A 27,628-nucleotide genomic window follows, 5' to 3' on the forward strand; every position below is an offset into this window, starting at 1 on the left:
AACAGTTTTGTACAGCTCTTTGCAGTGCCTGTCTTGAGTGTTTAAAAAAAAAAAAAAAAAAAAAAAAAAGGCACTCTATACTTCAACGTGTATGTAAAGGTTAAGTAAATGGAAAATCCTGTTCTTTCCTTAAACAGGACTGTTCTTTGCATGTTCATACAAACTACCCCAAAGGGAACCCTGGGGAAATGGAACAGGGCTGCTTCCCCCTGCTCAGGCATGCACAGGCAGGTGCATTTTGCATCCTGTTGTGATTTTCTAGTGGGTTTAATGCACCTCTGTGTCTCCCTGCAGTTGGATGTGTTTCTTTCAAGCACAGATTTGACTTGTGTAATTTTGCAACTAAAGACAACATTCCTACACATTAAATCCTGTTTCCTCAGAAGTCAGAACATGGTTCTACTAATTGCTTTCTTGTATTGTCTAGTAATTGCTTTCTTGTGCTATATTGTGTTATCTAGAGAGAATGCCACTTGTTGCCTAACAAGCCCCTGAAGCTGGTGTAGGTGTCTGTGTTAGGTCATCTCACTTATTCAGGTCATCTCACAATTCAGGGATATACAATGTAGTCATTTGCATATGAACCAGTTTGCCCTATTCAGTGAAGGTACAAATGCAGACTCTGCAGTGGATGATCTCAAGGTTTAAATTAGGTTCTCCTCAGGTATTTTGTGAATATACACATGCCATGTTCTCTCTAAATATGTCCTTTTCTTTTTTTTTACTCATGACTTACGTGCTTAAAGTCTATTCAAACTTTAGCTTTATTCTTCTCTCTAAATACTGTGGTTATTCACTCCCACATCTGGAATGGATTTAAGCACAGATTAGTCTGCTTTACTCCTTAGAATGTGGTGTAATTCACAACATATTACGCTGTATACATTTGTGCAGATCATTTTTAATCAGATGCACAGCATGCTGTTCATATCCTTTTACCTTTCTATTATTATTTCTCATACTGTACTTCATCAAACTCAATTAGATCTGCCTAGTTTCATCACTAGAAATGGTTTTCTTCAAGTATGGAATGGGGCTGTAATATGCTGCTTCATATCAAAGAGATATTCAACAAATTTAACAATTCATATTCCCATTATTTTATGACTGTCACACAAAGCAATTTATTTCCTTTCCCAATCAGAAGAATTGTACCATATTCCAGCCCCCTGCAGCTTGCTCCAATTGCTTCTAGTGTCTTCTCTATCACTTCCCACTCTTTTCTTTAAATTTCATTTTTTTCCATCTTCAGTTTGACACACACTAATTTCCACTCCTCCACCAGACACAGACAGGTGGGTTCCATTCCGCCACCACATAAACAAGCAGTCTTATTAGACAGTAGGTACATTCCCTGACTATTCCCCTAATCAGTTCACATTTACCTCTTTAAGTGCTTGAAAATAAACAAGCAGATGGTGAAGTCTGCTAATTTTCCCCAAGTCTTGTGGCAGAAAATGAATCTTCAGGAAATGTTTTAGATGGCAATTTTTTAACTCAAAATCAACCCTTTGTTTTCAGTTTTACTCTTTACCTTTTATAGAATGTTAGGGAGGTATAAACTATACACAATACAGAAGCAGTGGCCCTTTGACATGCCCATTGCTGCTGTCTGATATGACCACATAAACCAGCTGGCTTTTACAGATGCAGAGTGTAGGCTGAGGGGTTAACATTGTATCCCCCCCTTCTTTATGTCTTTAATAGCTTCTGTCAATCAAGCACTGTCTTCTTCCCCCTGCTTCTGCAGAAGACACACTGAAACTACTGAAACTCCTGGCTAGGTCATTGGTATAAGCCCTAGCTCAGAGAAAGACGGTCCAGGCTGTTTTTCATTGCAAACCTAATTAATTCATTTACTTGTCAAATTATCACCGTTGTAAGAGACAGGACATAGACTACTACATTTGTCAAGGCACAAGAGTAGGTGGGTACTAGTGCCTCCTCTCTGCCCCAGTTTCTCTCTGCACAGGAAGAACTGGACTGAGAAGGTAATGACTCTTCCTACACAATCATTCAGAGGATACAGAAACTTGTGCTAATGAAGGGGAAATTAAGGGTGATTTCACTCATAGCTTAAACATGAAAAGGAAATCAGACGCTAACAGTGACTATGTCAGTTCAGATGTACATTATCCTTTCCCTGATTTGCAAAGCTGAAACAATGGTTGTTGAGAACGATTCTGGCACATGGGGGCTAATAATCTTACTGCATAAATGACCAAAAAGAAAAAAAAAAACAACAATTATTTAGATTTTGTTGATAGTTATGGACTGATAAAAGGAAGCTAAAACAAACGTCCTCTTTCAGCTCCAGGGCCAAACACATCATTGACTCAAGTCTTCCAAAACATTGAATGTTAAACCAAGGTTGGATCCGGCCTCTCATCTCTGATCATCCTTTCTATAAATCCTTCATAAAGTGTGTGTTAGTTTTATGGCACAGTCATAAAACAGCCACATGTAGAAGTAAATGACCTCATACCAGCTATCTCTCTGCAGATAGATTCACTTGGCAGATAGCCAAGGATTGATTGACACACATCTTACGGAACTAAAGTTAATTAATATGTCTACCAATTCCCAAATGGATCTCAGGAAGCAGAGAATCTGTTTAATGCAGTAAGCAATGACATACTGTGTGTGGTCAAGAGACAATCACTAATTGCCAAGAATGCATTCTGGAATAAAGCATTAATGAATACGTATAAAAAAAAATAATAATAAAAATAATAATAATAATAATAAACTTCTAATTTGCAGCTCCTTTATTCCTTCAAAACCTTATGTTTAGAACATTAAAAAGCCTCATATTTCAAATATTAAAAGACAATTTTATAGAGAAAAATGGTTTCCAGACTATAAAGTCAACACTCAAAATGTCTGCTAATTTTTCTACAAGAAAAAATTCTGATTTTTAAATAACAGAGTTCTCATTCATTTAACAACGTCTTTCTATTCAGAGAAATCTGAAAACCTGAATTGCAAAACCATAAGGTAAATTGAAAGAACTGTTCTTCAGAGATCACAGAAGCTACAAGTAACATAACTATAGATTCACCAATAAAACATATCCTTAAATGAAGTAAGTGAGTGCTGAAAACACATCAAGAGTTTGGCTGCTAAACTGAAACAGTCCATGGAGCAACACTTAGGTTAGCTGGACTGCAGTTGCATTCTAGTTGCATTCTAGTCTAACCTGCAGCCAGGAAAATCAGCATGGCCCAATTGCTTTCTGTTGGTGATACTGTTTTTCACAGAAGACCATGCTTATGTAGTTACGACAATTACTGACAAAATATTACAAAAGCTATGCCATGCCTTCTGCAGTACTAAGCAAAAGTGAGAAATAAATAAATAAATAAATAAAATAAATGGGGAGAGGAAAAAATTACTCATTTTTCACACAAAAAAATGTAAGGAAACAAAACGTAGGTCACATATGAAAACATGTTGACGTGTTAGGACGAATCTGAGAAGTGGGATTTATGAAGGCGTAGCACTATTTTAATTCCCAGCTGGGAGAAAGCTGCCATGGTGTCAGACTGCACTCTGTAGTAGGAGACTAAAAGACAAAATTGGCCTCAGAATAAATGCACAGGCTGAATTATGAACGAGGCAGAATGGGCTAATTGCTATTTACTTAGGAGCCAGGCAGAAAGGATGCCATGTAGGAAAGAAAAGCACAGATATGGTTGTGATTTATCAATCAGCACCAGAGTCTGGTGAGAGCAGGTCCTACCAGATCCACTCACCGAGCTCCAGAAAAGAGTGAGGGCATTTTGGCAGAGGGTTCATGGCTAAACACCAATAAAGATTGAACAAGAAATATTGTTTTAAGATAATTTACCTCAGGATGGCTTCCAACTTCAATATATGTGCACACTGGATGAAAAGCCCCCGTTCCACAGGCGTACAAGTGGGTTTGGTTATAAGTCTTGAGCACCTTGATGAAATTAGCACATTCTCTCTGCAAAGAAAAGGAAAAATAAATTGCATCCGTGAAGTTAATTTGGTGATTATGACTAATGGGAGTGCTTTCTGTGTTGTGGATTTATGGCTGAATGAACAGATTTTAAAGGTGTGATCATTTCAAGCTGTTTATAAGCATGTTTAGCACTAAGCATTTAATAAACAGCATGATTTAGGATCTCATTTAAATATCTTTGGTTGTCATTTAATAAAGCATCCAACCCTGAACAAAAAATTATACAACAATTTTCCTCATTTGTTTCAGACATTCTTCATCTTTGTAATTTATGGCATTGCCGTGTTTGTAAGACAAAAGCCATTTATAGAAATGTGTCAGAATGAAATAATGAAGAAAAATGGACCAACTGTTTGCTTGTATTCAATTAAGTAACAATTAGAAGAAAAAATGTGCCAGATGGAAGGAGTTGATGAAAAACAAATCATTGATATAACATTTCTACAAACGATATGAATGCTGCCTCACCTCCATTGTCTATGTTTAGGGACCAATTTTAGAAAGACGAATACTAACTTTATTAGAACTGTTTATGACCCCTAAAATATAAACTTTGCATATTCCACTTGAGTAAATTATCCATCATGAGTAATTCTAGTTCTCAATGCTTCAAAATGTTCTAACAGTGCCTAGCACAAACATAATCTGTTATCTGTTAGTAAAAATGTTGCTATTAACGCCTGTTATTAAATAAATGTTATTAATTTCCATATTTAACTGCAAGTGTCTAACCTGATAGTTAAGATTTTTTTTTTCTTTATTTAACCTTTCCATTCCCACCAGGTCTAACAATGAAAATAAATGTCAATGTCTGTGAATCAGTCTACTAACACAATTTTATAATGGATTTCAAATAGGAGAAAAATAAGAATATTAAAATAGAACAACCAGTAAAGTTTGTGTAAAAATAAAGGAGGAAACTTTTCCATGTATAGTTGGTGCGTTTTTAGTATAACACTCAGTTTTACTTCTCCAAGTAGACCAGAGCCCATGGCAACACCATTTTAGCTACCGCCTCTCCTAGAGGAGATCTCTACATTGAGATCTCATCTTGCTTACTAATTAAATCAGATAATCTCAACCAGAAAATAATGGCCATGAAAATGCATGTGCAATTTGAGGCATGCCTTAGGCCACCACTGCGAAAAGCACTGAACTTATATAAAACACTGATTCCCTGCTTCACATAATGGACTTCACCAAAATGACTGCTCTTCTAATTTTATTGTTTATTTGTGTAACAGTTAATGGCAACATACTAAAAAGAGTACTGTAGAGAAAACTATATAGAATACTGTTATGTCCTTGGCTTGCTGCTGACAACTTAAGTTATCTTTCCAACTGAGATAGAAGAGAAAACATAGAGATAGTTAAGGTAATCCAACAGGAAATTGAAAGAAATAGAGATGGATGTGAGCAGGGGTCTCTTTTAAATCTTTCCATACTGACCTTTCATAATAAAAACACACACAAATTCCGGTGCATACATATTCTTCCTCCCACACATATATAAACATGAACATACATTTATTACATATATTCACAAGCTGCTTTTCACTGTCACAATGGTAGAGTACTAAACAAATACCTAGCATAAATCATCAAAATTACACTATATGTTTCTATATTGTTCTTAATACTGTTGTCCTTTGTTCTTATTAATAAAAGAAATATGGAGAAACTGTGAAAATATATTACTAATACAAAACCTGCAAGAGTAAAACTGAGCAAATACCATAAATTCACATAATGTTAAAATTAACAAAATTAAAAATGAACAAAATTATACAATCCTTGCAAAAGATCTGATAGTCTGTGTTCCAGCTGAAGCATCAATCATTGACACTGCATAATTTAAAACTGACCAATGATTTGTACATTATTAAAGCATCTAGAATTTTCTTCCTTAACGTTGTATCTGTTCAAATATAATCACACATCTGTTTCAGCAGGACTGTGCCTTGCCTTGTCTGATTTGATATATCTTGACTTTAGAAATGTCTTTGAGGTCTACTATTTAATAATTGCCTACCTGAATAGCATTAAATGACAGGGGCCCAATGGACACACACCTTTACAAAATGCTGTGAGTACGTGGGCTAGATCCACATCCAGGGTAAATTACAATTTGTTTTGCTGATTTAAGTGGAGCTATTCTAGTTTATAGCAACACAGTACCTGTGACTCTATAGGCATTTGCTAAACACTGTTCATCTGCATATACTATACAGCAAGAAGGTTTTTGCAAGCTAGTATTTTAAAGGTGAGATGGAAAACCCTTCTTCACTTAAAGGCAGAGCTTTCTTTGATTTCTTTGGAGGGAAATTAAGAAAAATTCTACCAGTTTCACTGAATTATATCAGATTAGTCTGTGGTAGGAAGGAGAAGGAAAAAATAATTTAACTTTTTCCTAACCATATTTTTGCTTCAACTGTTGAGCTTCAATTGTACTGTATCTGAGTTAATATCAGTAGAATTACTATTTCTATCTATAATTGCTCATATTATAAGCAATTTGGTTTATTCATCCCTGCCTTTAAGCTCTCCTAAATTCATTGTGCAACACATTTTTATTATAGATGTCTGAGAAATACACTACCTAGTTAAACAATGGGGAAGGTAAATACTTACAGCAATAAACCTTTGACTATAACAAATAAATTTGTATAACATTTAAAGTCCCTAGTCCAACTCAGACTGGTCACATAGCTTCTCTGTGTTTTATAGCTGCATAAAGGAACCATTAAGATCCATTCAGTAAATTCTCATACACCTCCCTAACAGATTAGGTTTCTTTATATATTTTACATGACTGTAAAAAAATAAATAAAGAGGGTTATTAAACCACAATAAATGACATCAAAGTAAAGTTACAGTTCTGATTTAAGCCCTTGTCAACTCAGGAAGTTCAAAGTGAAGTTTCTACCCTGCCTGGGAGACAGGACTATTCTCACTGGAACAATAGCAACAGTCTCTTTGATTTCCATTGCAGTGTAATCAGAGTCGTTCCTTTGCCTAATTGTGCCGAAGTACAGCTGCACAGATACAGCACAATGTGTGGAAATGTCATTGTACCTGTGAGTTTGTGACTGATACAATGAGAAGAATAAGAGTTTGCTCCGTGAAGGTGAATACTTGGTTTTACCTGGTTTATGTGACTCTGGGAAAAAATAAAAAAAAAAAATAAAAAAAATAACAACAATAATAATAAAATCTCTACTGTAACTACTTTAACAGTTCTCCATGATTCACTCAAACTCAAAATTTTAGCATAATGTATGCCAAAGAAGACACTACAAAACAGTGTGTGCTTTAAGACTACCATACCACTACATGAGACTTGGGTGACTGACTCAAATGTGCAGGATCTGTTTCCCCAACCCTGCCCTGGCTTCACAGCTTGTGCAGTGGTATTCATCTGAGAAATCTGGCACTCAGCTCTGCTGGTCCCAACACTGGTGGCTACATCAATTTGACTACAAAGTAACCACCAACCACCTTGGCTGGAGGCCTGGAATGACTTAGTTGTCTCTAACTGGGCTTGTCCTTCTTGGCAGCCACATCCCCTGCTGACAGGCCCTCAGGCAAGCACTATATTGTTAGTATGAAGGTCCATGCCAGCAGGAGGCATTTCACTATATGATCTCAGAGTGTAAGATACTGGAAAGGAAGTGAAGACTACAAAAGAAATGTAGTATCTTGGCAAATTACAGCATGTGGGAGAAAATATTCAGTGGAGGAACAGGAAGGAACCAAGAGCCAGAGGTTGTAATGATCAAATTATCAGGAAATTTAAACACTGTGTCCACATGTGAGTTCAGCCCCTGGTACCTTTGAATTCATTTTTGCTCTTCCCAGGAAGGGAACATTGTTTAAAGGGAACATGTTCTGGACAAATTAATACCCTTTGAATATTGTTGTTCTTCAGGTAAAACAGTTTAAGGAAGAAGATTAGACTTTCAAAAATTACTTCCTAGGTGGAAATATTTTTATTTTTATGTTTTAATATTTGAAAGCTGAGTTGAGTGGGACTTCTGGCCTAATAATGTAAATAAATATATGAAAATGAATGTGAAGTTTGCAGAGTTCTTTGTAGGCAGGAAAATATCACTTGGATAGGTAATGAAAATACATTTTAAAAAAGAGGAGTACTGGAATCACCATAGTGAATCACTAGAATTTTTCCACCTAATAATCCTGTTTCTTATAATGGGGAGTTTCATATTAGGAATTTTTTCTTGTCCGTATAAAGCTAAACACAGGTTTATGCCCTAAAGCTTGAGTTTATGTATGCATGCATATAGCAGAAAGCATAAGTGATTGCATATGTTACAAAATGATTGAGGTAGACTTTCAAAGAGAAAATTAGGTACATCATGTGGGAGTTACTGCAGTCCTGAAAACCCCCACTACTTTGTCTTGCCTAGTGCAGGAGAGGATTAATCTTCATTTATATTTCAATAAATTGCATAAGGTTTCCTGAGAGCTGTAGGTTATGCCTTTGGCCTTGTGCTGAAACATCTCTAACTTAAAATCTAAGCAGCTAAGCCCCAGCATCATGCCTGGAGACTCAGCATAGTTTATGAGGTCTCTGTCTCTCTGTCCTGACAGAGGGAACTTTTACAGAAAGCTTTTTTTTTTTTTTTTTTTTTCCCATGTAAATTCTGGAGATGCTACTGTGATGACATGATTGCCACTATCCCCCAAAGCATGCCCAAATAAATGGTTAGTGCTCCTTATTGGTTATACTATGTGCTATACTGACAGTTTATTGAAATTAAAGTAGCTAAAATCATTCCATCATACTAAGGTATTGCAGCAAAGGAACCAACCTTACTGCAAGTCCTCCTGCACTAAACTCTTATTTGTAGTACAAGTTGAGAAACTGTTAGATTGTCACTTACAATCAAAGTGTGAATTAAGGTCAAAGAGTTCCAGTGTGTCTGGACCTTAAGTCTAAATTCCAAATCCAAATATTATATATTACAAATAAGGGCAGAGGGCTTGTCTTGAAGAGAAGATAAAATATTAATTAAGCTTTCCAGCAGGACACCCACCATATGAATATCAATATGTCTGACACTAACCAAACATACACATCTAATTTTTAAGAGATTTCCAATATTTATGTATCAAATAGAAAGGATTATGGAGAGAGAAATTATCCTGAAAAAAACAAATTACAAAGAAAATGTCTGCAACAAAAGGCATAGGAGCCAAAAGCACAAAGATTGAAAAACAAACACTACAGATATGTAACACTGATTAGACTGTTATGCAGACTTTTCCCGGACACTTACAAAAATAAAGTCCATCCATCTGTCAAAACATCTGCTCTGCATATGAAAATTAAAACTGAATTTAGGTGGTTTTTATGAGTTTCCAGTAATTATGTCTCCCCAAGAAGCCTGGAATTTACATCTTTCAGTCTGGATTACTGATGCAGCAAAGAGTTTTCAATTTTTTTTATATATATATATATATAATTATTATTTATTTATTTTATTTTATTTTATTTTTTATAGGGGATGTTTAAGGAGTAAGTCCCACTGACTAATTAATATCCAGGCTATTTTTTTTCTTCTTATTTTAAAGAAGATGTTTCTATTAAAAAACAACCAATCAAACAAACAAGAAAAAAAAAAAAAAAAAAAAAAAACACCACAAAAAACAGAATTTATGTCTATACTGCTTCAGAGATACTACAGCAAATATAAGTGGACAGATTATGCAGGGCACTGAGTAAAAGGCCAAATAATCTATTACAGTATCATTAGCTTCAACAGTTTTCTGCTGATTTAATCCAGATAATGATCAGACCCTGTCATACATTCTTCCTTTATTTCAACCTTCCCACATAACTACGTGATTAAATTATCAGAAGGTTTTGTCTAAACTGGATAGACAAGGGGATTTAAAGCTACCATCTAACAGCTGGACAAACAAAACAAATACATGTTTTGTCTTTCAGATCAAGTGAACAGACAGTTTCCATATCAAGTCCTATGCATGAGTTTAATTAATATGTTTACTTTTTTTTTTTTTTTTTTTTTTTTTTTCCCTCTGTCTAATTAGATGAATTCTCAAGAGGCGAGGTCGGGAATCCATGGAGAATAAGTAAACCCTGATATTACTGCTGTCATTCATATTTATTACACTGTTGAAAGATGTTCCCAAGTTATCAGGGAGCTTTTTCACTTCTTTCTTTTGCCGGTGGTCTACTGCCAGCTGCAATCAGTTCAGTCTGTACTGGCTAGGTATCTTTTTCAGTATATAATAGCATTGTTTCAGGAAAAATACTTCTGGAGTGTTAGTGCAATAAATATATATTTAGTTCCTTGTACACAGATCAATAGTTGTCAGCTAGATCCTGCAAACTCTTTAGCACATCAGCAAACGTACAAAGAAGCCCTTCTTAGTGTGAGTTCTGCAATGCATATACTTTCACAGCTACACATTTCATTGCTACTTGCACGATTTTTTAATTTTATTTTTATTTTTTTGTAAAATGCAGTAAAATTATTTAAGAATTTGTACTGTTTCCCTATTTGCATTACAGTAGCACTTAAAAACATTGGTCAAATAGTAAAGTCTGCTTAAAGAGGCCCAAAGTAGGCAGGGAACAGAGCAAATCATTCCAGTCCTGTTAAATGGCAATGATCCTTTAAAAATTTTATTTAATTCGAGTAAGCTAATTGGTAACTGCTGCAAAACCACTGCTGCATTGGCAGTAATGGGAATATCTCCCAGTACTAGAAGCTTTGCGCAGGGTTTGATGGGTGGGAGAATCATGCGTGGCACCTGTACTCCATGAGATAACATTTCAAATGAACCTGAATGTGTAAGATTTTAGAGTGGGAGGGGCCAGCAATGCACGCAGCTGGCATGAAAACATTTGCAGACTGTGATTTACTGCTGTGTATCTCCCAGAGTTTGGATCAATAACTTCATTTCCATCCCTGTTTTCTCATTACTGTACCTTGCAATCAGCAGGTTCAATGTTTTATGGTCCTACCCTCTGAAAATCTGTCTGCAGTGAAGTTAGCTGAGCAGTTGAAATACTGGGGTCTGTGTTACAGAGGGGATTTCTATTAACTTAGTTCTTAGGGATTTCCCATCAGTTAAAATCCGTTAAAAATAATATATATATATATATATATCCAATAGAAACCTTGGATATCTCTTGGCAAATAAAATACTTAATCTCTTTTATAAATCTATGTTATTTTCTGAACTGAATTCTAATTGTACTTTGAAGATCTTCAGTACGTTAGAGCTCAGAAAAAGCTGCCAGATCCTGAGATCCAGTGGCCCTTGCACTGTATTGTGATCTAGAGGATTTGACCCCTCCCGTGATGCCAGGAATGACACTACTCTTAGACATGGTCACCACTGCCAAAATTAAAGATGATTGCTTGATTAGTTCCATATCTAAACTTTCCTTTGCTGTCAAGCCATGCCCTGAGAAATTTCAGACTGAGGGTGCTGATGAGGATTGATAAGACATTCTTTCTTGCTTGCCTAGTGCAGCTTACTGTACTTCCAGTTATCTTCCCAATTAAGTTACGCCTGTTATCTGTCTGATTTTTTTTTGATATGACAAGAGTTCATGAGAATATTTAAAATGTATAATTTACTCAAGTTGCAGGATGTCTGCATGAATTTAAACCATTAAGGCATCAAGACAAAAAAAAAAAAAAAAACAAAAAGCTAACTAACAAAGTATGTGATAAAAAAGCCACTAAAAATAAAGCAGTTATGTCCTGATTCCTTCAAGCCACAAACCTGCATGCTATATTAGAAAACAATGTAATTGTCAGCACACTTGCACAGCAGATGGAAAGCTCTTTGGCTTCCTGCTTTTTGCCAGTGAGGGTGAAACAAAAAATGACTCGCTGCCTGCCTGCCTTTCTGTCTGTCTACCTGTAAGGGTAGTTGTTCACTACTGGTACTGTGGACCAAACACACCAGTTAAACAGGTCTTCAAATCTTTGTTATTATCATTAATTGTATGGCCTAGCAATTGCTTAAAGTCTTAAGAAGTAAAGTTTCTCCAAATTGTTCTGTATTCACTATGTCCAAATTAGGAGACATGTTTCCAGTCCATAAATCTTCATTTAGCAGATGCAGATAATTGTTCTAGACCTGTGAACAGCTAGACATATGCCAAGAAAAGGCTGCAGTACAACATACCTGTTTTAATGACCGTCTCATATTTTTGTACATCTGGTTAATGTGTAGTTAACAATACAAACCAAAGTCTTTTGTGGAAGCAGTCCAGCAAACTGTTTTCAGGATTTTGCAAAAATAACATGGTCATTTTACACTGAACCCTTCCAGGAGCTTTAGCAAGAAACTTATTTTATTTTTAATTGTTATGTTTTTCAATAGTATTTACTTCCTACAGAACAGAATTAAGTTATTTAAGTAACAGAAGAGTATTTCAGGAATAACTCAAAACATGCCTTGAAGTCAAATGGAAGACAATCCTTTCCTCACCATAATTTTAAAACAAAACTGTTTTTGCTCCGTAGACTAAAGCTGTCCCACATTCTGGGCATGGCTTTATTAGCAAAGCAATGAACTATACTGCTTGGTTTCAACTCAGGCAGTCTCACCAAGCCCAGCAGCAATTTAAGTTGCGACCACAGTCTAGATTGAAAGTGTCTCTCCCAGCTATCTCTTCTATCTGGGTGGGGTAATCACCTGTCTTCTGGAGAAATCAGAATACATCCTGCCTTTCCGAACAGAATCAACACCTGCTAATTGGGTGGAGTATTTCAGACAAACAGGTTGCCAAGCCTGCTATATATGCACATAGAGCACTTAGACTCCATATCAGCTTGTCTTTATTCAGCGTTAGACATATCCTGTAATGACTTCCACTCACAACCACCTAAAATAAATATACTCAAAGCCTCTGTGTTGAAAGTGAATGTAAATGTGTGAAGTGTTGAATGGAAGCAAAAGACTTTGGAATTCATAAGGGAGAGTTGCTTAGCAATATGTGGGTCTGTAAATAAAAACACTCTGTAAACTAGACTACAAAGTTACATGTTTCTTATTGTGGGAATCTTTACATTTGGGTGTGGAAATTAAGCTGTTCTGAAACCATAGATACCGAACTGGGACAGAAGCCTAAAATTCCCAGTCAGTAAAAAATTGGTACCAAATGGATTTATTTATTTATTTATGGTGAGATTCATGATATACTGAAAATAATCTAAAGTTTTGAAACATGTTAATCAGCAAGGGATTATTCAAGGGGAAATCAACAGATAATTTGTTCCAACACAGATCATTTTGAACAGTCAGGAAAAGAAAAAGAAGAAAAAGAAAAAAAGAAAAAAAAAAAGAAAAAAGAAAAAAGAAAAAAGAAAAAAAGAAAAAAAAAAGAAATAAAGAAAAAAGAAGAAAAGAAAAAAAAAGAAAAAAAAAGAAAAAAAAAAGAAAAAAAAAAAGAAAAAAAGAAAAAAGAAAAAAAGAAAAAAGAAAAAAAGAAAAAAAAGAAAAAAGAAAAAAAAAGAAAATAAAAAGAAAATAAAAAAAAAAAGAAAAAAAAAGAAAAAAAGAAAAAAGAAATATATAGGTTCTTTCTCTATTTAGTGTTCTTAATTTTCTTGTTCCACTATCTTCAGAATACAAAACTCTCTCTACAGTAAAAAGGCTTTTTTTTTTTTTTTTTTTTTTAAAGAAGATTAGTTGATGTGAAGATGTGGAAATTGAACAAAGCGTTAGCTTTGACATAGGAAATAATTAGGTATCATTTCCTTGGTTATTTTAGGAACTTTCTCTATAACTAGTATTTAGTTCTTTCACTTACTCCAAAAGAAACAAACAATATTAAACTTGTGAGCAGCAGAGAGGAATTTAGTGGAACTACTGGTTGGTGTATGCAAGTAACAGAACTGCAGAAATAAATTTAGTTGTGGACTAATTTAACAGGGAAATAGTAATCACATCTTGAGTATAAAGGAACTGTGGTATGTGATCTTTGAGAGCAGACTTATCCTTAAATTTTAAACTGTACTTGCTTTTATTAAAACAACAATAACCTAAAAATTAGTCTTTTCACTAAAATAGAAAGAACCTCTAGTAAACTCAGGGGAAAAAAATGTTAATGATACCAAGAGAAACACTTTTCTCTTATTATGTGAGGTTCAGACTGAAGCTCTGAAAGAAAACAGGGACTAAACATCTCCATAATTTTTACTAATTATCCAGTTATGTGTTTCTCTGAAAAGAAATGTATAAAGGACAAATTTACATCTTGAGATGCAATAAATCACAACAAGAAATTATCCAAAATCATTTTAAAATAGTAATAGCTGGTAACCCAGCTGCAATTAAAAGTAATTCTCAAGACTTTATGAAGGCCAAACTTGGGTTCATGAGGAACACATATTGATAGGAAACTAAAACCCATAATTTGGGAAACAAATTTTCCTCCATTTCTCCTTTACTTTCCATTCTTTGCCCCTGTAACTTCATACTTCAAAGACAAAATGCTGTTTCTGCAAGACTGCATTAAATCTGATCAATATAAAGTTTCCTTCAGAGGCAAATTTCTAGTTACACCTATAAAAAAAAATATAAGCCAGAAATTGGAAAATTAGTTTTCTCTTTGATCTATGTTAATTTGTTCCCCACATTCAAAGACATAAATGACTTCCTGTGATACATAAATGGGTAAACTATGAACATCTGAACAATTACTAACTTAATCCTTCCTCTGTATAAGTACAGAACTTGTTACCTTATAGTAACTGATTTGTCTTGGTAAGTTCATATAAAGAACATATGCAAATGTCTAAATGAACACAAGCTGTAGGCTTAACTTTTGAATGGACTCTGCCATAAATGAGGCTTTGTGCCATCAAGTGTCCAAGAACTAGATCTGGCACAGCCAGAATTTCCTGGGGGAGGGTAGGGAGGAATAATGTTAGAAATCTCCACAGGACTTTACTTTAAAAGACTCCAGTGTATTATACTTCTTCTTTACCATACTCAGTTCACTTCTTCTAAGTGAAGGAACTATAGGTTTGTTGTACTTTTTTTTTTTTTTTTTTTTTTTTTTTTTTTTCCCATTCTGTCTTTCTATGTTGTGTCTATGCAAAGCAGTTCTATGCAGCAGCACAAAAGTTGGACTTGATGATCCTTAAGGGTCCCTTCCAACTCAGGATATTCTATGATTCTATGATTCTATGAAAACTTACAAAATGCCTCACTCCCTCTTCTCCCAAATGGTTAAAAACGCCTTAGTAGGAAATCATGCCAACATTAAAGATTATGGACAAGAATAAGGAATAAGGAATAAGAAGACCCCAAAGTAATAACTTCTTCCAGGATTACTGACTGGGATAAGTGATAGAGTCGGAAAGGATATGAGGTGGCACTGTTTGTCTCCAAAGAGCTCAGAAGTCACATTTTTCCTTGTGGATGTTAACATGAAGAGTAAATTCTGTTCTTAAACTCATTGGAGGTCCATTGCTTTGGATCTATTGCTTAACTTATCCCTTCCTACTCCCAGGAGACATGCAGACATCCCCTTTCCTCTTTCCGTAGGCTGGATGATCCTGGGTCTGTATGCTCAAAGGATTTCATTGTTATGTTGGAGACAGGGAGCCAGAAAGAAAAAGGTTACAGTGATAAAATTTGGTAATAGAAAAGCTGGATATCTGTCTGTAAATGTCCTCTAAAGGAAGAACACTGAAAGAGAGGGACAAACTTCTCTTTGGCCAAAAATAAAAAAAAAAAGGCCAGGGGTAATTTGACCTGATAAACTGTGACTATCAGATGAATTTAGAAGCCGGCTTTCTAGATCCAGCCAGCATTGTATATTTAATTTTCAGAATCCGTCTTCAGATCTTTGTTTACAATAACAGATGAAAAGAATTACTTTTGCTTTCTGCCTCCATGTTCTTCTATTTTCCCTAAGGCAACAACAGTAATAAAATGAATTAAAGGCAATTGTGCTCATTTGTTGCCAACTTTTTTTTTTTTTCAAAGTATCACCAGATATGGCTGAGAGACACTTGCTAAGCTACACAAATTTTTTTTTATTTATTATTATTTTTTTTTCAATCAAATCATTGTACACATTGCTTTGGAGATGTTAATCTTCCTATGATTTAGGGAGGATCTGGAAAACTTTAAAGAAAGCAAAAATTTAGATGACACATGAACATTTTGGCATGAGTATTATCTTAAATGAGAGAGTGAACTAAATTACAGCCACGTGATTCTACCCACATGAATCATGAACTCAATGATTAAGCCACACTTAAATGCAAAGAAGCAGAATATATAGCTATATTATGTCTACCATAAAGAGTCTAAAAATTCTTCCAAACTGGGAATAGGTTTCTGATCTGAAACGATTTCAAATCACCACCTAGAGACCTATCAAGTTTAAGATGTCAATCACAGTTGAATTCAGGTAAATGTTAACTAGATAAAACCTAATGACACTTAAACAGCTGACTTAGATGTCAGATAATGTGTTGATACACAGAATTGTGCTGATACTGTTTAGCTATTAAGTGTGATGACATGAAAGTCTAACTCTGCAGACCTGTTTGTTTATGTGAGGGAATGTATGGAGAAACTTGCTAGTACCAAGTAAAAAAGCTTCATACTCTTTCTATCTGGTTGTATATCACCATTTAATTCTCACTAGAAAAATCCAAGGAAAACATGATTTCATATTATATGAAAGTTTTCTATAAATACCTGTCATTGTTTATCTTTTTCTATGTGACTGTAAAACTATTCATTGAAATTTAAAGATTTAAACTAGTCAAGTCCAAAAGGGAATGTTTTAACAATTTATTTTGTGCTGGGATATTTAAGAGTGGCTAAATAAATTAGAAAGTCAAATCAGAATTGAAAATAAAATCCTAAGGTACCCTTCAGAAGCACATCTGTGTAGCTTTCAAGTTGTAGAAATCTATCATACTATTTAATTGGGATTTCTCTGAGTTTTTGTGTACCATGTAAACTACTGTTATGGTGCTCTAGTCAGAAGTGTATTGACTAGACAGTAGTCAAAACTTTTTAAACTATAGTAAATTAATAGTTTAAGGACTAGAAGACCTTTCCACTCAACAAACTGTTTATCTATTCCTTCCTGCAAAAGCAGCTAGTGTTTCTGGTAACATTTGTAAATGACTCAAGTTTTGCTTTGCTGGTTTATGCCATCCCAGGATTTTTTTTTTTTTTTTTTTTTTTAGCAGTTACCTGTTATTTAATCCATATGTAATATAATGCAGAGGTAGTCATGTGTTCCTGCTGGGATCCAGGTGCCTGTGAGATCTTAAAATCAAAATATTTAGGCTCACTACTGAGGGATATGACTACAAACATGTCTGCACTGTAAAGTTGAGTGTAAAAACTGAGAACTATTCTGTAGAGACTCTGTCTTCTTTGATCATTACTAAGGTCTGGTCAGGAATCATGAGAAATGTTCACAGGGCTTAGAGCAACTAGAATAAATCAAATGAGAGACTGAGGTCCAGAATAGCAAGAAAGCCTCACAGAACTACTCATTTAGCTGAATTACATAAGCAAATACCATATTTGTTAGTTATATAGCCTTTAATTTTTACTATATTACTGTGGTGTTGTTCATACTCCGTAATGGAAATACATTGTAATACTATGGACTTACACGGGACAGTGACTATTATTATTATTATTGCTATTATTATTATTATTATTTAATTTATATTTTGTGGAGAGTCTAACAGTTAACTGCTGTCAGAGAAGTCCTACTTTATTTCATATGAGGTCTTTCAGCCTCTCTTCTCCCCAGCTTATTCATAGGAAAAGAGATCTGAAGCATACTTAAAAAAATGTTTATCTATCTGTGTACTGGGTCTGGCTGGAATGTTAACTTTCCCGGCAGCAGCCCATTCAGTGCCGTACTCTGTACTTGTAGCTGGAACAGCAGTGTTATCACACCAGTGTTGTGTCTACTGCTGAGCAGCAGTGGCACAGCATTGGGCCTTTCTCTAACCCTCCTAGGGGGTGGGCAAAAAAGTGAGGAGAGAAACATCACTAGGACAGCTGACCTAAACCAATCAAAGGGATATTCCATACCATGTGGTGTCACACTCAGCAATAAAAGGTGGAAACAGGAAGAAGAGGGGAGGGGTGGGCTCTTGTTGAGAAGAGGTCGGTCCTCCTCTCGAACACCAGCTGCGTGCATTGAGGCCTTGCTTCAAGGACGTGGTCAATCATCGCTCATTTGTGGGAAGTAGAGAGTAATTTCTTTCCTCTGCACTTCCATATAGCTTTCATTTATTTTGTTTGTTTGTTTTCCTCCCTTTTTCCCCTTTCCCTTTTATTTCCCCTTAGTTAAATTGTTTAGTTCATGGTAGTCTTTATTTAATTATTATAATTATTTCCCTTTAATTAAATTATCCTTATCTCAACCCGTGAGTTGTTCTTTGCTTTACTTCTCCCCCTCCTTATCTAAAGGAGGGGGAGTGAGAGAGCGGTTGTGGGGTTTAGCTGCCCAGCACGGTAAAACCACCACAATGTGTACAGTGAGCAAAGCTTAACTAATTAACATACAATAAGTCCTTCAAGAAATAGAAATGAGAATGACTGCTTAAGGAACAAGGGGTTACCAGGAGAGCAAGAGCAGCCCAAGTAAGCCACACTCCTTGAATCCCACACCAGCTGTCCTGAACTGCAAGCCTACTTACTCCCAGATTGGCATGACTGACAGTGTCAGTACAAGAAAACCCTCTGAAGGAGTAAAAATGATGGTAAATTACCTCTTATAATTACGAGAGGAAACCTCTGAGGTCATAGCTGAGGTTAGGAGCAGGGCAGAGACAGGGTTGTACTTGCACTGCAGCTGCTGCAGCGCACCTGGCCTAATACTGGGGACTTGCATTTTCAGCACTCACTTCCCCTAGAGATCAATAATTAAAAAAGAATTTTTTAAGACCTCAATGTAGAAGTATATACTATCATTTAGAAAGTTCTGAACCATCACAAGTGAAGAGTATCTAATATCTTAGCAGTGTTACATTGCTGAAAGCAAATTTAATAAAGCATGTTTCATACTGCATGTTACTTGTCCTCTATTTCTCTTGTTCTCAGTAATGAGAACCAGTTGAGTTATATTTATGTCCTTTATTTTTCACACTCCCAAGGTACTGACAATGGCTTTAAGGAATAAATAAGGAAGGAGTAATACATTTCTTAAGTGGTCTGTAACTACAGTTAAAGAAGTTACATTAAATAATTTGTTATGCATTGTTTTACAGCAATAACAGGTAGCAGTAATTATTCCAGGATGATGGCATGAGCACACCAAGGTATATATTTTATTTTTCTAGTCTCTTACCAAAACTAGACCCACATTAGATATAAACTCTTCATTTTTATTTCCAATCTAAACTTGTAGAGAAATATTAAAAAAAAAAAAAAAAAAAGTATGGGAAAAATGTTTTCCAAAATTAATTATCTGTTTCTAGCAATATTTTTCTGTACTACTATAGTACTCAGTTTGGGCTGCATTGTGTCCTGAGTGCTGTGCTCCCCTTCTGCCTTGGTCTTTTCCACCAAGTCATAGTTGTGTTGCTTCTAATGAATACACTGTTCTTACCCCTGCCGTCAGAGTGGTTCCAAAGAGTGTTTATCAATACGTGATAGGTGCTTTATATAAATAAATAAATATATATATATATATATATATAAAACAAACCTAATGTGCCAGATCATACCAAGCATTGTCGTGTGGTATTAGCTTCACCTTTTACTTGTGATATTATGGTGTCTTACTTATGGTGTTGCTGTCTTAATATCATAGGATGCAAATATAAGAAGCATAATATGATAGAAAGCAAAAGATTAAAGGTCGATAAATTAGTTACAGCTTACAGGAGTCAGAGGATGGGGGGGACCCTGAACTTCCAAGCTCACTCCATTTATAATAAAGTGCATCTTGTGTGATTGGAGTCATCCTAGTGCAAACTATAGAACTTACTCATACTGTACTGTTGTGAACTTCTAAAAAAAGTATTAAAAATTCAGAAAGTAGGCTTTCATTCTCAGTGCTGAATCTCATTATTTTTCTAGGTTTCTAACCATAAAAAAATGACTGTATTATACTTTAGTATTTTTAGTAATTTGCTCAGGCATTTAACATCAACCTCATTTTTTTTTTAACCTTGAAAATTAGATTGTATAGTCCTCACCTTGTAATACACTCCTGAAAATTATTTGCTAATATGAAATAGGATTAATTTGAACATATTATTTCTATTTAAGAAGATAACCCAAGTATACTGATACTGTAGCTGCCATTTGAAACTGTAGTTGCCCTTTCACATATATATCTTAGCCTATGATTTTTAGCTTTTACCTAATTCACCTCTGCTGTTCCAAAATGGCTTTTTATAAAGACAACTGTCCTCTATGTCCTAGGTAAAGACCAATGATACTATTTTTATTATGACCTAGGAAATTATTCAAAAGGAGCTCTCTAGAGGCATACGGTTGGCATTATGAATATTTTACGGAATCAACTCTGAAAATCAGGCCAATAGCATATATACAGGAGGCCAAGTTCTACTGTCAGTTATACCTTGGCAGCCACAATGATTTCTCATTTGGCTATGTTCTGCAAGTATTTGTTTGAATTTTTTTTTTCTTTTTCCTTTTTCTCTTCTTCAGCCCTGTCCTCACATTCCCATGCTGTTGCTATAAAGAAGACAGTTATTACCAGTGCAGGATGAGTATTATTTGGGGGATATGGGTTATGTCTCTCCTACCTCATAAATACAGGGAATATGATGTACAGAGGAATGAGGGAAAATATACAGAAAATCGTGCCTACTGTAACAGTGTCTATCCTGAGGTACCAAAAGTGATGCAGAATGCTAAAATCAATCTGACCATGTTTTCCTATGAACTCCATGCAGAGAAGAGTTTAGAGGAACCCACTTACTTGTGAGATGTCACAAAGAGAAATGTCTGCTTGAAATTTGAAAGAGTGAAAAATGAAGACAAAATTTAAGTGACCAGAGATCAGGAGACAATTATGCAAGGGTTAATATTTCATATTTTGATGTATTTCTTCCCTTTTCTTTCTTAAGAAGAATTGTATTTGTTGTTGTTGTTGTTTGTTTTGGCTTTGTTCTGTTTTGTTTTGTAAATAAATTCAATTTCATTTACATAATTTTCATTAAAAAACTGGTCATAACTCTTGGTTATAAAGGTAAAATTTCATTATGAAGAATTTAGAAGGTTGAAGTAGTTTACATTTGAAGTTATAATCATATGTGTAGCCTTACAGAGGAGGAAAAATACTTTAAGAATTAATACAATAAGACCTAATAAAATATTTAAAATATTTTATAAAAGAAAAAAAAAATGCTAAAAAGATTCGTACTTACCAGAATATCTTTTCCAGCCCACTTGCACTCATCCCTTCGGGAATGAGATACAGGCCAAACAATCTAAAGACACAGAAGAAAAATCACATTGTGTTATTTCAAGCTTCAGTAATCGCAAATTGCAGACCAAATGTTACAGCATGTCTTTACCCAATTTCTCTTTTACCCATTTTTTTCCTTATTTCCTTTTTTTTCCATAAAACTTGACAACAAAGAGTTGAAATGATAGGAGTAAAACAGAGATAATAGGAACCATGGTAAAAACAATCTTGTGATATAATCTGTATTGTGAATTGCAGCAATGAATCTTGAATACAAATGAAGAAAATGTTGACTCTCCATTAAGTGAGTGTTCATCCACTTTTAAATGTAATATAATGAAACAAAGACACAAATAACAACAAAAAAAGAATCAGATACTAGCAATAAACCTGATCTATGTGAAATATCAGATTCATAATTCTCATAGTTCTCAGAATCATAAATTTTACCTTTTCAGTGTATTTCAGTGCAGTTCACTCATTTAGTAGGTTTAGTTAAATAAATAATAATAATAAAAAAAAATGTTGTGGTATTTGAAAAGTATCACACCATTGAAGTAAATTTGTTTATGTTGTTCCTATAGAGCTACTCTAACACAAGTAAACGTAAAACTAGGTTTACTGTAATGTCTGCTTTGGATGGATCTAACCTCATACAGAGAAAATCCAGAGACGTTCACAGTAAATTATTCTTTTTTTTTTTTTTTTTTTTTTTTTTTTCCCAAAGCTTTTAGGAATTACATATAGAAAAAAACATGATCTTAACATAAAATGCCAGGCTATTCATTTGGGAGCCTCAGATAATGCAATATAAATGGCCATAGGTCTGGATTACAACTATAGTGTTCAATACTGTTTGCTAAAAGAAAAGTAAAAAGCAAACTATTCAAAACAAAAATAAATAAATAAATAAATAAATAAATAAATATATAAATAAATAAGGATGACAAGAAAGGATGAAGGAAATATTATATGTGTCATTTAAAAATACAGTTTGCAACCACACTTTTAAATTCAGAATTTTCTTAAAATGTAACAAAATCCAAACAGAAATTGAACATCTTAAGTCTATAAAATAAGGCTGAAAATTTTATTAGAACATTCGCTCTCAAAGGGATTCCTGCTACTTCCTGTTCCTATTCTCAGTTTAAAATGTGCAGAGACATGTGAAAATCAAAATTTACTAGGTTGAAAAACATTAACCAAGCTTCTCAGATCTCCCAAAAGGACCAGTTCAAGTTCAGTTCAAGTTTTGGGCAAAGATTTCTATATTAATCAAACCAATATTTTAATCCATAAAATTAAAGGCTAGATGTTCTTCTTTCTTATTCTCACAACACAGTATTTTCTCTGGTTTGGTTTAAATGTCAGCAAAACCAAACTATTTTTAATAGACTGAAAATTTGGCTTTTTGAGTTGTTGTTCTTTGGAGTCATATATTGTTATCAGCATTTAGACAGAAACTTTAGTTCTTTTTACTGTGGTAGGAACAATGATTGCTGAAGTTGGAGTTCAGGTGCAGAACCAACTTCATTGTGATTTTGATCAAAGTTTCTTCAGTGACCCTCCTGTATTTAATAATAAGATCAAAAAATTCTTTAATCCTTTTGTTTATTCTTAAATCTAAAGTCTAAGTTGCAAGTCTGTTCTTTAAGTTTGTTGCCACCATTCAGTTCCATGTTACCAATAATAATTCTTTATTTAATTTAATAATATGCATATTTTTATCATTTCATTTAGTATTACAAAGGCATCTGAATGCCTTAGTATGTAAGATACAATCCTTGCCATTCTGCAGAACTGTTTTCTGCAGTGGAAACACCTTTTTTACTTTAATTATTCCAGATGTTTTGCACGTTAAACTATGAGTCCCTCAGAGAATTCAAATAAATAGCTTGTTTCCTTTATAGCTGCTCTAAAGAGAATAGAAAAGAAAATGCCCAGTTTTCTTTTTATCCTTTTTCCTTAGAGAATACAAATGAATGTTCCCTCTGAACAGAAAACACAAGGTATTTATTGCTATCATCTTAGGAAGCTAATAGTCAAATGGGCAAAAGGTCAGGAACACCAAGAAAAAAAAAATCCCCTTGTATTGGAGTAATATATCTCTCATAAAAGGGTACTCCCTGGACTTTAAAATGTGCCATCAAAATACTTAAGTATAACAAATCAAACTTTCATGCCATTGTTTACCTTCTTAGCATTTTGTCTCACTAAAGTAAATTAAAAGATAAGATGTTTTATTTAGACTCCAACAAAAGAATATTCCAGAACATCTCTGAACGATTGGTTTACTTTTAATTCATGTCCAGCTTCTACAGGAAAATTATACTTTCCTTCAAGAATGCCCAGCTTCTATGAATCTATTCGTCTTTTATTAATACTTAATCTATTTTGGTTTATGAGCAGCAGAAGTAGGGTGCCTAAAAGTGCTGGACTAAAGAAGAGAAATCAACATTTGGACTGACAAACAGCTTTTTTTTTTTGTCAAATGCAGAATAATGAGGCCATTTTGTGTAAACTGACATAGTAGTTATGTTTTGTTTTGTTTTGTTTTTGTTTGTTTGTTTTTATCAGCAAACATGAAGTATGTCTTGTTTGGAAAATAACTGGATTGTTCACTTGCAATTTATTTTTCATAGAGGGATAAATACATAATCATAGCTTATAGGTTCATTATACATTTCTTTTTCAAGAGTCAGCAAATATTTGTCTGTTTAGCAATAGTAGTGTTCCTGATATCCAAAAACTTACCACATAATTCATCTAGTACCCAACATAGTCTGGATAATAACAATTGTACAACATTAAAAGTATATGTTTATATTATGTAAAACATGACTAAAGGTACCTTTTGATATTCCTTGATGTTAACCAGGTTGAAAGAAAATATGTGGTCCTTTGCTCCAACATATAACCGACTCCTTTCTTCATCCAAGAGGAAAGTATGGTAACTGGAGCTATTAGCTAGTCCATTGAAATTGATTATATTGTTGGATTCCAACATTTCTGCAAGATAAAGGTAATACTTTCTATGCTAATATGGTCAAATAAATTACAGACATGTTTTGACTTGTATGGATTTTATTTCTGGAATTTATACTTATTGAGCAAAACACAGTGAAAGTGGTATGTACCTGAGTCTGTGAGTGTTATTTCAAGTGCCCACACCCAAACAGCTAGTGAGATTCAGCTCTACACAAGCAAAGATCATCAGCAAAGTCAATTAAACTCCTGTATGAGGTTTTAGGTGGTGAAATTCCATCCATATAACTTTTCAACTGTTGGACTATGTTCAATTTTGTTCAAAAAGTAAAACTTAGAGACACAAAGCTGAAGATGACCAGCTGATAAAAAAACACATCTAAACACAAAATCTCATATTTCTAGCATACAAAACTATTCTACACATCTGTAAATTGTGAGAAAACTGTAAGAAGGACTAGCTAATTGCATAAAAAGACACAAGTCTTCCTTTTTTTCTTTTTTTTTCTTACATGCACTGCAATCATTCCAGCTTACTGACACTGGCAGCATGTTGTTCCCTTACTTGGAACTGTGTACTTATCTATCACAGGAATAAAACTAGAGAAGTAAATGTTGCTTCTGTTTAAACTCAAGAATAATTGCCTAGTCCTAATACTCCTCACAGTTATTTCATTTGCCAAGGACAGAATTTTTTCAGTGCAAGGATCCACACAGTCTTCTAAACTATACACAAATATTAACAAAGACAAACGTATTTACCTGAAAGTGCTTAAAAATAGTTTGCCATAAAATAATGCAGACCTTGGAAGTATAAACTTTCACAAAAACACCCTTTCTTCATTCCTGTCCACCCAAATTCATATCGGGACCAAAGCCAACACTATCATTTCAAGGCATGTCTGTGCTAGCAAATTGCTGATAAGAAACTTTCCCTGTGAAGACAAAAACTATGTGGTTCAAGCCATGACCTTGTGATATACAGAAGCAAACACAGTTTTAGGAGCAGAAACAGTTCCATAGTTACCAGTATAACTCCTCACACAGCACCCTGGAGACAGATGAGTGGACAAGTTGGGATCCAAGAGCTTGGACCACACTCCACATACCCACATCTTCAGGCTGCTAAAATTTGTTAGCTCTACCAAGCCAAGGATGCATGTTCTTCCTCTTAAAACAGCTTCCAAATGTTTAGGTTCTGCCTAACAGTGTAGCTTACCTGTTATGACTTCTTGGTTTTCAATAAGATCACTCACATTTTCCACCACTGATCCAATTGATTAGTAAGTATAAGATAACATTCCCTATATATATATAAAAATCAAGTGTTGCTGTTAATTGTCCTCTTCCTCTTCCTCCCTTTCTGTTTTTTTTATTATTATTATTATTATTATTATTATTATTATATTTTTTTATGTTTGCTGTTTTGATTATTGCTGTTGTTTTTTACCTCAATTCTCAATTTATTTTATTTTATTTTATTTTTTCTTCTCATCTTCCCATCTTTTACTTTAATCAGAACAAGGAAGGTGTTGGATGAGAATTCTCTAGTGGTACTTATAATTTCACAGAATCTCAACACCTCCATCTTAGTAGTTCCTGAGATGTTAAACCTATTTTTCACATTAATTTATACCAGGTAGATTTGGAAGCAGATGTTCTATAATGACAGATATTCTAAAATGGGGAGAATTAGTAGGCAACATATTCAAGATAAACCTAAGAAGATCCATTCTTCAGCCCAGTGTTACCCCAATATTTTTTCAGTTATTTGGAAAAAAACTCTCACTACCAACCAAGAGTTTACTACCAACCAAGAGTTTACTCACATAAAAAGAGAGCAAAGAGATCAGCACTATATTTTGTTTCTCATTCTATTTTTTTTTTTTTTTCCTGGCTAAATATAACTATATATTTTTATTGCAAAATACTTTTTAAAAACTCATACTACTCAAGACAAGCTTCTTTCTTTCTTTCTTTCTTTCTTTCTTTCTTTCTTTCTTTCTTTCTTTCTTTCTTTCTTTCTTTCTTTCTTTCTTTCTTTCTTTCTTTTGTTCTTCCTTCCTTCCTTCCTTCCTTCCTTCCTTCCTTCCTTCCTTCCTTCCTTCCTTCCTTCCTTCCTTCCTTCCTTCCTTCCTTCCTTCCTTCCTTCCTTCCTTCCTTCCTTCCTTCCTTTTTTTCCTTTTTTTCCTTTTTTTCCTTTTTTTTTTTTGTTTCCTTTTTTTTTTTTTTTTTTTTTAATTTTAATATAACAAGAAAAAATAAAATCACTCCAAGCAGTCTTGTCAAAATAATTCTTCTGGCTTCCTGCCAAGTTTTAGAATTTGACTGTATTGTCCTCCAGTTCACTTATTTGCATTTTGTTAGAGACTTTACTAATTCTCTTTACATTGTAATGACTGATTCAAATGTTGAATGTCGACTTACTGAATAGTGAGCGATGCAGATGATTGATTGCTTAACTTGTCTTAGAACACTCTTGGCTAGAAATGCTTTGCTGTCATCTGTATCTGATCATTTTTCTTATAATATAACTGTCAAAAAGCTTTGTAATTTTCTTCATCTCTCTTGGTTTGAACTCACATAGGTATGATTCTGCCCTTTGTAGCTGTGGATAAAGACAAGTGTCTGCTGAAGTCATGTGAATCTGATCTAAACTGAAAGAATATCAGTTAGGCAGATAGCTACTTAGTTTAAAACAAGCCCAGTATGATTTTGCTATTGCAAAGTTCTAAATATTCACATCTACAGATGGTAACTGAAATTTTATTTTCTTTCTAATGCTGATGAAAAATTCCAGATTATAACATTGAAATCAAAAGTTTATTGTGTCCAAGAGTAAACAACATCATCACCTTCACTGTTCGTAACCCCCCATGGCATAACTTAAAAGGACCAGGTGTAGCCATATAGAGAAATAATATTATTTTTTATATATATATTTCTTGTAATTCTTTGGAGTGTGTAACAGCTTCAAACTAAAATAACATAAAATAAAAATCCTCATCTTCTCCAAGATTAGGGCTTTTCTCGTGGATTTAAATCCAGTATCTGTTATAATGACCTATTATTCACTCTTGTGGGAGATGAATAGATTTATTGTGTTTCTTTCAAAAATTAAAATAAAAATTAGGCCTCGGCATATTCCAAGCAGTATAGTTTAAATAATGTGAAATCATGTTTCTCCTTATCAGGAATCA

General features: G+C 34.2%; 1 protein-coding gene across 3 annotated transcripts in view; it reads right to left on the reverse strand.

Annotated features, from left to right (window-relative positions):
• The window catches only part of SEMA3A (semaphorin 3A), a 174,380-nt gene that overhangs the window by 99,283 nt on the left and 47,469 nt on the right, over window positions 1-27,628 (reverse strand). For all 3 annotated transcript variants that reach the window (XM_084514583.1, XM_084514584.1, XM_084514585.1), the window contains 3 exons: window positions 24,295-24,452; window positions 21,403-21,465; window positions 3,851-3,970 (listed from right to left, as the gene is read on the reverse strand). In XM_084514583.1, the coding sequence (XP_084370709.1) occupies window positions 3,851-3,970; window positions 21,403-21,465; window positions 24,295-24,452 (341 nt within the window). The remainder of the gene's footprint in view (window positions 1-3,850; window positions 3,971-21,402; window positions 21,466-24,294; window positions 24,453-27,628) is intronic.

The sequence above is a fragment of the Aythya ferina genome (assembly GCF_964211825.1).
Source record: "Aythya ferina genome assembly, chromosome: 1".
NCBI classification, from domain to species: domain Eukaryota; kingdom Metazoa; phylum Chordata; class Aves; order Anseriformes; family Anatidae; genus Aythya; species Aythya ferina.